General features: G+C 39.8%; 1 protein-coding gene across 1 annotated transcript; it reads right to left on the bottom strand.

Moving 5' to 3' along the window:
• Positions 1-2,387: 2,387 nt before the first annotated feature.
• LOC124277670 (arylsulfatase B-like) lies at positions 2,388-6,777 on the bottom strand. The gene is made up of 2 exons (XM_046713402.1): positions 6,713-6,777; positions 2,388-3,976 (listed from the first exon to the last, which is right to left on the bottom strand). Exons 1-2 carry the CDS (start codon positions 6,741-6,743, stop codon positions 2,388-2,390), a joined length of 1,620 nt encoding a protein of 539 aa, XP_046569358.1. The 5' UTR covers positions 6,744-6,777.
• Positions 6,778-12,385: the final 5,608 nt, after the last annotated feature.

The raw sequence follows: 12,385 nt of genomic DNA, 5'->3' as shown, positions 1-12,385 counted from the left end.
AATAAATGCTAATACGGGTCAATTGTCAGGTCAGTGCTCAACTTATCCTTGTTTGCCAGTAGAAGTGTGTGCATATTGTGTGAATCCTTCAGTATCACAAAAAGTGTCAAAACGTCTTCATCTCATGCGTAAACTGAGATCTTTTAATGTTAACCCATCTGTGATGTCATCTTTTAATGTAGCATTTATTCAGAGTATTTTAACATTGTCCTTCCATTGTTGGTACGGGTCTCTCTCAGTTCATCTCAAATCTAAAATAGACAAAATTGTTAACACTGCAAGTAAAATCGCTGGAGTCAGATTTGAATGTTTATCATCAATATATGAGCGGCAAATCGTGAATCAAGCTGTCAAAATCATATCTGACCGTACTCACTACTTAAATTCGGAATACAACCTCCTCCCTTCAGGCCGCCGCTACAAAGTTCCAGTTGTGAAAACTAAGAGAGCCCGTACATCCTTTATTCCAAGTACCATATCTCTCTTAAACAAATGTGAAGATACCTAAATCAAAGAAGTTATGTAAATATGTTTGGTACCTCTCTAATGTGTCAGTAGCTCTGCTGATGTAACACAAATTCCTGAAAAGGCATTAAAGTATTATTCTATTCTATTCTATATTCTATATTCGGGTGTTTGATCCAAGTGATTAAAAACATAATACAAATATATGGTGAAACAAGTCATCTTGGGTGTCAGACTACACATCTTTTTTCTTCACTTTTTAGCGTAAAAAAACAAGGCAAATGGCGTAACTGTTCCTGGGGATTGCTAATTGTTCCTTGATTAGGCTCAAAATAATATGTCGATGCACCGGTGCGACGACACGATAGATCTACTCGTTACGGTTTTTCTGAACACGATAAACACTTGTTACATAAATTACTTATCACCCTTTCAAAGACTCCTAGCGGTTTTGTATGTCAAACCTTGCAAAATGTCTGAAACATGCATTATTAAATTACATCAGTAAATTACGTATCGTTTCGTTGCCTATGTATCGTGGTACATGTCATACCGTAACCTCGCTGTATTTCACCCGTACCTTTCATAATAAAGGGAGCATTGCTACGGAACACTTTATAAGAATATGATACTTAAGAGCGCTTCACAATATAATAAAGAGGTTTTTATACATAAAGCATCATGCCTTTCTTATTATTCATCAACTTCTACAATGCCAAACAAACAGACCAACTTTATTAGAAGATCTCAGAAACTGTAAAGTTGACCATCGTACAGTTTACGTAAGCATGACATATATGTCTTCAATATAAAAGTGATTCCTGAGCAAATCATGAATGCAATAATACATTTGGAAGAACTAATAGATCTTGTCGTCTCAGTAAGTCTTCAAATAATTTAATTCTCTTCAATTGTAACCTTGCATGCCATGTATGTCTTCAATACGAAAGTGATTCCTGAGCCTATCATGAATGTAAAAACACATTATGAAAAAATAGTAGATGTTGTCGTCTCATTAAGTCTTTCAAATACCTTAGTTCTCTTCAAACTGTAAACTCTATATATTTAGAGCTCGTTGTGCACTCTGCGAATAAATATAACACATAAGCGACAAATTACTGTTATCAAATATAACAAATTCTGCTAAAAGCAGCGTGCATTGTACGATGCAACTGTATCTTTAGCATGTGTTTTGTATCACTGTCAAATAGTGATAACAACAGGTGTTTGCAAGAAGGTGAGCGTATCCTGCACCACCGGCGACATCCATCACAAATACATGCAAATGCAAGCCAATTATTCATCTACAGGGACATGGGAACACATGGTACAAGTCAAAACTCGGAAGTTGAAGTGTCCCAAATTGTTCTTAATATTGTGTATTGGTTAAAAATTGATCCATGCCAAGAAATGTCATCTAAAATGTTCTTACAGTAATTCCATGTCTCCATGCCAGGAAAATGAAATCTGACATGGTTTTGTTTCAATAAAACAATATGCGTTCATTATAAAGCATTAATGTCGTTATTAAGTAAACCATATTGATTAAAAATGTAGACCACTGCATACATCAAAGGGATGTATGTTCATCCATGGTGGCATGTGTTATGTAGACGTACGCTTAATCTCCGAATTTATATGATTTTGATAGAAACTCATAACTCTAAATTGAAAATGGGACCAGCGAGAAGGGAGATGTCTGAAATGGAGGAAAATCTAGACTTGATTCAGTAACCATAATTTTGAAAGGAACCCATAACTCATAAATGAAAATGTGGCCAGTGAGAAGGAGAAATGGAGGAAAATCTAGACTTGCTTCAGTTTAGAGTTTTGTATTACTATTACTTAAAGGACTGGGCAGAAGCGAAATACATACCATTCCGAGACTGTGAGACAACAAATGTTGTGATAAAAATGTTCTATCATTCATCGCACCATCCTGGAATCATTACATTCAGCCTACTGTACTCTTTAGTCATCGGTGTACTCTTAACATAGGGAACAGACAGATTCATATGGTGATGCAGTCTCCCAATAAGCTTCTCCACAATGTCAGGGAAGTCCTCAGAAATGTCATGTTCCTCCAAGGGGTCTTCGTGTAGATTAAAAAGACCATACCTCTTTGCTATAGGTTTTCCAAACCTGGTCTTCTCGCTCCCGATGTCTTCCGGAGCTATCCAGCCATTTGCAGTCCTTCTACCCCTACCTATGAAATCAAAAACAGGTTGATGTTCACCCAACTGGAAGCCAGGATCTCCTTTGATGAGTTTGTATTTCCCAACACGAATCGCAGCCCTTCCTTCAATGTTGTACACGTGCTCTGACCTTACTGGTTGTGCTCCTTTGCTGATGACGTCCCATTGGTTAACGCCGTCAATGTCAAGGTCGACGTGCTTGCTTCCGGCAGCTGCCAGAAAGGTTGGGAGCCAGTCGGCAGCGTTCATCAAATGATTGCTCACAGAACTGGAGTCTTTTAAGAGGGTTTTGCTGTACACAAAGTTAACTGCCCTCGTCCCACCTTCCCAGAGGGTATTTTTTATTCCACGCAACGGCCAGTTATATCCACCTTTAAGCGGTCGGCCGCCATTATCACTGAGGAAGACCAACAGAAGATTGTCTGAGAGACCTCTTTTTTCTAGCGCACTGACCACGTCTCCGATGGCTTCATCCATAGCTGTCACCATTCCGCTATAGGTAGCGCGATTGCGATTCAGATGGGAATACATATTTGAGTATTTTGGAGGTACCTGGAGAGTTCCATGGACGGCTTGGAAGGGTAGATACAGAAACAATGGCACTGATGGGTTGTGCTGTTGGATTATATCAACCGCTCGATCACGGAAGAGAAAAGTCGAATACTGTTGTTGCGTATCATTATAAACTTTAGTGTTGAAGTTAAAATCGTATATCTTACCTATTTTATGGGTGTAATAGTCCTCCCTCCCGCTGTAATAACCGAAGAAGGAGTCGAACCCTCTGAAGGTAGGAGTGTGCTTCCAACTGCACAGTCCGAGGTGCCACTTGCCTACTATATGCGTGGCGTAAACCAAGTTTTTCAGCTTACGGGGTAATATATCAAATGAAAGTGGAAGTGACCTATCACCGTGGTTGATCACTTGATACTGAAGTCCTATTCTATGGGGATAATATCCTGTCATTAGTGAAGCTCTTGTAGGCGAACACCGAGGCGCAACATAGGAGTAATTGAGGATCAATCCACTTCTCGCAAGCTTCTCGAGATTTGGCGTGATCATGTTTGGATTGTGCCAGCTGACGTCACTCCATCCGAGATCGTCTGCCACAATGAAGACTATGTGGGGAGGGGATGGGCTTCGGCTTGACAGTCTCAGCGCGAAGAAATGAAGCTGTTTGTTGAAGCTGTATAAAATCACAGCTGTCACTACGAGCGAGACGACAGTTATGACGACAAACAGAGTCTGGATTTTCAACTTCATTGTATTTTCTTCCTGGTAAGGCTTGAGTAAAGTGGGCACATGCTTTTTCGCATTTCCTAGATGTATAAAAAAAAGACAGGTTCATTGTAATGTTCATTAAAACGGCAAAGCGGTAGGAATATTGATATTAATTTTATCTGTCTTGTATATACATATATTCAGAGAAATATCTAATTGGCCAAAGTAAGCTCGCTGATATCACCTGGCAACATAGATGATCAAGTGTTGGAAAATAAAAACAAGTTGGCGTTTGGTCAAAAATATGTTTGTGGTAACTGTCGGTGACAGCAAATGATGGAACTGCTAGTTATAACAATATCAGGGGCTGCCATGATAGCAGATACGGTTTTTACTTTTGTAAGTGTTATCTGCCCTTATGAACGTGAAACACTACGTCTTGGTCGTTCCATAAGTTTCTGGACGTAACAGTTTCTGAAAAGCCTACTTTCTTTTAAAGAGTGACAAAAGGCCACCCCAAATCCCGGACCTGGCTTGTTCATGATCTTAGACTGACTGACTGAGTTTGGTTTTACGCCGCTTTTAGCAATATTCCAGCAATATCACGGCGGGGACACCAGAAATGGGCTTCACACATTGTACCCATGTGGGGATTCGAACCCGGGTCTTCGGCGTGACGAGCTAATGCTTTAACCACTAGACTACCCCACCGCCCCTCATGATCTTAGACCAGCACGGGTTAGATATGTACAATACATACATAGTTTTGGAAACACTGTCAGCTAGTTCAATACATTCAACAGTAACAATACTCTGAACATTCCTTAGTGCACATATATTAATTTTAAGGCTTGTTGAGTATTGATACTGCCACTAATTTTACCTGCCTCCGTATTGATGTGTGTTTAGATACTAATATATTTTATTGATGACTCATTGATCTAAACTAATTCCACAGTTAAGTTCTGGGTTAACATCTATGTATAGATTCAGAAATAACCTGGAACAAACAGCTCGCTGGTCCGTCATCAGCACCTGAAGTTGTCCACTGTCATTCCATAGTCAACTGTCACATCATTGTGACAATGTGTGGTCTACTGATACGTCACTATGACAATGTATAGTCCACGTTCGCGTTATTATGACAAAGGACAGTCCACTGTCACGGTTTTAAAACAATTTATAGTCCACTGTCACGTCATAATGACAATGAATAGTCAACTATCACGTCATTGTGACAATAGATTGTCCTTTGTCACGTCATTATGGCAATGGATAGTCCACTGTCACGTCATTATGACAATGGATAGTCCACTGTCACGTCATTATGGCAATGGATAGTCCACTGTCACGTCACTATGACAATGTATAGTCCACGTTCGCGTTATTATGACAAAGGACAGTCCACTGTCACGGTTTTAAAACAATTTATAGTCCACTGTCACGTCATAATGACAATGAATAGTCAACTATCACGTCATTGTGACAATAGATTGTCCTTTGTCACGTCATTATGGCAATGGATAGTCCACTGTCACGTCATTATGACAATGGATAGTCCACTGTCACGTCATTATGACAATGGATAGTCCACTGTCACGTCATTATGGCAATGGATAGTCCACTGTCACGTCACTATGACAATGTATAGTCCACGTTCGCGTTATTATGACAAAGGACAGTCCACTGTCACGGTTTTAAAACAATTTATAGTCCACTGTCACGTCATAATGACAATGAATAGTCAACTATCACGTCATTGTGACAATAGATTGTCCTCTGTCACGTCATTATGACAATGGATAGTCCACTGTCACGCCATTATGACAATGGATAGTCCACCGTCACGTCATTATGACAATGGATAGTCCACTGTCACGTCATTATGGCAATGAATAGTCCACTGTCACGTCATTGTGACAATAGATTGTCCACTGTCACGTCATTGTGACAATAGATTGTCCTCTGTCACGTCATTGTGACAATGGATAGTCCACCGTCACGTCATTATGACAATGGATAGTCCACTGTCACGTCATTATAACAATGGATAGTCCACTGTCACGTCATTATGACAATGGATAGTCCACTGTCACGTCATTATGACAATGGATAGTCCACTGTCACGTCATTATAACATAGGATAGTCCACTGTCACGTCATTATGACAATGGATAGTCCACTGTCACGTCATTATGACAATGGATAGTCAACTGTCACGTCATTATAACAATGCATGATACACTGAAACGTCATTATGACAATGGATAGTCCACTGTCAAATCATTATGACAATGGATAGTTCACTGTCACGTAATTATAGCAATGGACAGTCAATTGCCATGTCATTATGTCAAAGAATGATCCACTGACACGTCACGATGGATAGTCCACTGTCACGCGTACGTGATCATAACAATGGGCGGGCCACTGTCAAATCGTCAACACAATAAGTAGCCAAATGACACGTCATAATGAATAGTCAAGTCGACATGACAATGTATATTCCACTGTCACTAAGAATGGAAGTGCACTGGTAATTGAACTTAAATTCAATTCAACGTCAGTATGAAAAGTCATCCTGATTATTAGTCCACTGTCAAATCAACATAACAATAAACATTACATTACATCTTCACAATGAATAATATAATAATGAACATAACAATAAAGCGGATTTAAATCGGCTCATAAATTTGCAGATACACAACGCATGCGCAAATGAACGAAGACGTCATATCACATACACTATAGTCTGTACAAACCAAAGTCTACGGAGAATGGAACTGACGTCAGACCGGTCATTCCTCAAGGCAAAGTTCTCGCCATATTACCTGATCTAGCGTCTCTGGTGTCTTGTGACATGGTCAGGTTTCACAACTTACCTCGGAATGGTCAGGCAGCGAGCGAGCAATGCGTGCATGAAGCCGTGATATTGATATCAGGCTGGGTATAAAGGTATTGCCGCTAAGCACGTGTTACCTCAAAGCGACATCTGTTGTAGACATGCATTGAACAGGAATCGACTTGAATTACCACGACCATACAATGTCCCCTGTATGTTTCTGTCGATGAATGTTTTAGTCATAAAATACAATAACGGCTAAACCTACTTGAGCTGAAGCCATTGGTGACCCGGCCGTTATAATCGATGTCATTACACCAGTTTAGTATGTCTATCTTGGGGAATAACAAAAAAACGCAGACACGGGACGATTTTACGACACTTTTTGTCCATTGAGTTTAATTTCATCCCGGCTTCCAGGTGTCCATTGTCATCGCCCAACAGCGCTAATTAACGGTTAAGTAGTGGCCTCCGTTTTTGTCTTTTTACCTTTGTGGGAGGTGAGATGAAATTGGGTTGTGCGTGTATGTGTATGTGCAGCTGCTTGTACTAGCCCAGACTGAAGCTGGTTTTATAGTGCTAGCCCACTGAGGTACCATGCCGCAGTGAAGCATGAATACCCCACTCAGACACATTATACTGACTCCGAGCCGACCAGTCCTTGTTGTACCCATTAATGCCGAACGCCAGGCAGGACCAACAAGTACCATATTTTAACGTCTTTTGGTATGACGCGGTCGGGGATCGAACCCTCGACCTTCCGCTCTCCGGGCGGACGCTCTAACCACTACACCACGGAGGCGGTCTTTTACCTTTGTTGTTCTAACATGTACATATATATGTTCTCTGTCTCATAGCATTCATTCTCCTCATGAAGGAATAATTATATACTCTGTGGTTGTATTCCTCATAATAAAGAAGCTGACATCCATAAAATTCTTGAATACATGACACGTTTTATGGAAACAACTTATTTTTATTCTCTATATGACGATTCAGAGCTAATTCCTGCTCCTTCATCGGGTGAATGAAAACAAAGAAGAGGTTTTTATCCAAAAAGTGTCTTGTATTCATGTTCGTCAAACTTCCAAATGCCTTCCAAGAACATAAAATTCCTGTCTTGTGAATGTGTGACGATGTTCTTTGGGGATTTTATATCCTGGGGTGTTTATTGGGGACAACTGCATCCACAAACACGGGAGTCAACCAGTCACAACTATAGTCTTTATTCGTGATTTGATATTGTCGTAACTGCCGATTGGGCGTCAGTAGACCCTACAACAGTCACCTGCTTAATATTGCCGTTCCACAATGTTAGACTGACTGACTGAGTTTAGTTTTACGCCGCTTTTAGCAATATTCCAGCAATATCACGGCGGGGGACACTAGAAATGGGCTTCACACATTGCCACAATGTTAGAGGAGATGGTAGCTCAGGCTCTCCACTCGTTTGGTTGACGGATGCTCAGTCCAGGAGTGAGGGTTCGGACGACCTGGACTCCCAGCTAACAACATCACAGTGAGTCAGTGAGTGAGTGTGAATGAGTGAAGCCCATACAGCATTTCTGGTTCGTTCAAAGTTACATCATTCGGCCATATTTGCGTCTACTAATGCAGGTACGACCACAGGTCATCGTGTCTTTGCGAGGATTAAAGATTTTGAAAAAATATATAAAATTTTGAGATGACCCCAGGCTCGAAATGCTTCACAGTACAATACATCATGATGTTTTGTTGACGAGTCAAGGAGTGAGGGGTCGGACGACCGGGACTCCCAGCTAACAACAACACAGTGAGTGAGTGAGTGAGTGAGTGAGTTTAGTTATATGGCGGCGGTCTGTAAAAAATCGAGCCTGACCAGACAATCCAGTGATCAACAGCATGAGCATCGATCTGCGCAATTGGGAACCGATGACATGTGTCAACCATGTCAGCGAGCCTGACCACCCGATCCGTTAGTCGCCTCTTACGACAAGCATGGGTTACTGAAGATCAAATCTAACCCGGACCTTCACAAGTAAGTAAGTATACAAACATATGGACATACAGACAGGACAGATTAAAATATAAACCACCCGGCCTATGAGACACGAGGTATCAGTAGATTCATAGAATAGAATAATAGAATTATAGTCAGGTGATCCAAATTATAACATATGTTACAATGTGAATGTAGCTTTTAAGTCTCTGTATGGTCCCCCCCCCAAAAAAGCAAGCAGTGACAAGCGTCAGAAGTGCACTATTTACAATGCCATTTGCCTCTTATACATAGCAGTAACAACTGCGGCTGGGGGAATAGCTGAACTATCATTTTGCATAATGTTTTAAATTGATCCACTGGGGTGAAATTGACATGTACTGGCTCACATTCATACAATAATTAAATCAATACTAGATCCTATACTCACATAGATTTACTCAATCACTCTCATCATTACATGGTGACCGGATAGGCTCTTTACCAAATGTGGAACTGCAACTATCGCGATGCGAATGTTCTACTGACTGTAAAACCCGCACCACCTGTCGAGTGCTGGCGGTGTTCGCTCGTCACTTGTGCCGATACAACATTTCTGGTTCGTTCAAAGTTACATCATATTCGGCCATATAAGCATCTACTGGTGCAGCTACGACCACAGGCCATCTTGTCTTTGCGAGGATTAAAGATTTTAAAAATATATTAAAATTATTTTAGATGACCCCCGACTCACAGCTTCTCAGTACAATACATCATGATGTGTACTGTGAAGCATTTCGAGTCGGGGGTCGTCTCAAATTTATATATATATTTTTTTAAATCTTTAATCCTCGCAAAGACACGAGGGCCTGTTGCTACGACAACAGCATGAGTATCGATGTACGCAACTGGGATACGATGACACCGACTCTTTAGTTGCCTCGTACGACAACCATTTTTGGCTGGAGAAGCAAGTGTAGATTTTCCTTAGGTTCGGTTTCGAATGTCCCATCTTACTTTGAATACTGTTCACTTTAAACAGAGTTATTTGTTTCTATCAAAATAATAATATATGTCTTAGTCTAATTAGTCTAATTTCGACTTCTGAGAGAAAGGAGGGAAATTGACTTCTGGAGGAGAGATAGAGAGAGAGAGAGAGAGAGAGAGAGGAGAGAGAGAGGGAGAGAGAGAGAGAGAGAGGGAGAGAGAGAGTGAGTGAGTGAGTTAACATTTTAAGTCACATCGGCAATATTTCAGCCATATCGTGACTAAAGCAAGTTATAAATATAAGAACAATTTAAGTGAAATTATAAAATTCTGCCGACGAAGGACAGTAAAATAACTAGATTATCACAAATATAGATATAAAACTAGTAACTAAATCTAAAACATTTGAACTATACAAGACGATACAATATAAAAAACAGGCTATTGATCACCAACAACTGAAGGTAGATCACCATACTAGGAACCATGGGGACTTACATTACTTTTGCTACCTGCATGGGCCTTAGTTGGATTTACACCATCCCTTCAGCCATTGGCGACAGAAGAGAAATCTAGCCATAAATTAAAAGCACACATATTCTACGATTAAAAACCTGGTACACTTAAATTCTTAAATTGACTTTGAAAGTTTTGGGACTTACGTACCCTCTGGAGAGAGAGAGAGAGAGAGAGAGAGAGAGACAGTCTTTATTTCCTCAAGTAGTTACCGAAGATTACAAACCACAACATCATATCATTACAACACGTACATGAATATTAACAATTGGATGTTTTGAGACATATGTACAGGAAGTTATGACATGAAGAGAATCATTCTGTATAGCAGTTCACAAGGTGAGGTTTCAGGTCATATACATACAAAGAAAAGCGTAACAGTATGGTTTCCCATAGTGTTGAATCTATAGAGTTATAAAAGTCGTTTTCTGCTCCGAAGAGAAATGACAACATATCTTGTTCACTTTGCATTTCAAATATTACGTAAGTTTCAACATCAAGTTTATCAATTAAGTATGCAAAGATATCATTTCGTTGTTGTATTAGGTTTTCACAGTGGAGAAGCATATGGAAATCATAGTCAAATGTTTGTTTATTACAAAGAGCACACTCTTTTGAGATTTTACCTCTTGATAATATTTTGACACAAAATTGCAAGGAAGATTTATAATTAGGGTGTTTATATGCCAGTTGCCAGAGAGTATGATAAGAGAGTGTAGTAGGAGTTGTTGCGTAAAATGACATGTTTGAACGATAGAGAGTTTGAGATCGCCAAAACTGTTCTTCATAACTATGTACAGTAGTATTTACAATTCTTCTCCATACCCGTTTTGGAGGAAATATGCCTTGAGCAATATAATTGTCAACAAATGTATTTAGATTATACTTTTCAGATATTGATAAAAGATCATCACAGATGTTGTTAGATTTTACTGAAGTTGTAATAGCAGCACAACAGATATGTTTCGCAAAGTTGTTACACTCAGTGTTACATAGTCGCCCAAGAAAAAGTAGTTAACATTTATCGATATACCAATTAGTGACCATAATCCCAAATTTGCATTGATAGATATTGATGATGACCTCTTACCAAGACCTTGCACTAGACGAGCAAAGTACCTTTGGAGTCAGCCTGTTGGACTTTGATGTTTGGTAATACTTCACAGCCATAGAGACTAGTTTTAAGGATCATTCTGAGCCATATTTTAACACAAGTGATTGGATGTAGGCCAGAATCATTCAGTCCAATAGATCTAAGTGAGTTTACATTCTGTCTTGCTTTCTGACAATACTTTTCACTTCTAGTTTTTGTTAAGAGGTTACTTGTAAAGAGTACAGCCCCATATACGGTAGATTCTGATAAGGGGATTGGGATGTTACCAGTGCTACAGTGGGTGTTTACATCATTGCCTTTTCATTTGCTAATAACGATGATGGTACTTTTTGATGGGTTATATGTTAGACGCCATTTAGAAGCGTATGAAGAGACAATATCCAGTGATACCTGTAGGCCATTAGGGGATGTGCTTATGAGTGTAGTATCGTCAGCAAGCAAGACAGTTGGAACGTCCATACCAAAGACACGGATACCACAGCCAGCTTCTCTTAAAGATGTAATTAGGTCATTAATAAAAATGAGAAAAAAACAAGAGGATATAAGCCATATCTGCAAAAATCCTAAAGGAAGCAAGTGTCGATTTTCCTTAGGTTCGGTTTCGAATCTCACATCTTACTTTGATTACATTTCACTTTAAACAGAGTTATTTCTTTCTATCAAAATAATAATATATAAGTCTAAGTCTAAATTCGACTTATATACTTCTGTTTTGTCATTGTTAACATATTTGGTTGGAGACAACATTCGTGGTATTGGTCATCCGCCTATCCGCAATGGAGTGAGTGAGTGAGTTTAGTTTTAAGCCGCACTCAGCAATATTCCAGCTATATGGCGGCGGTCTGTAAATAATCGAGCCTGGACCAGACAATCCAGTGATCAAGAGCATGAGCATCGATCTGTGCAAATGGGAACCGATGACATGTGTCAACCAAGCCAGCGAGCCTGACAGATCCCGTTAGTCACCTCTTACGACAAGCATGGGTTACTGAAGGCCAATATTCTAACCCAGACCATCACGGGTCCTGTCCGCAATAGAAAGCCCTAAAGGAAGTTAAGTCTATATTTTCAGAACTTTCCTTCTCACT

Source organism: Haliotis rubra, unplaced genomic scaffold (assembly GCF_003918875.1).
Source record: "Haliotis rubra isolate DU_JTF1 unplaced genomic scaffold, ASM391887v1 Scf225, whole genome shotgun sequence".
Taxonomy (NCBI): Eukaryota; Metazoa; Mollusca; class Gastropoda; order Lepetellida; family Haliotidae; genus Haliotis; species Haliotis rubra.
The sequence above is the reverse complement of the archived record's forward strand: the minus strand, read 5'-3'. Positions and strand labels throughout refer to the sequence as shown.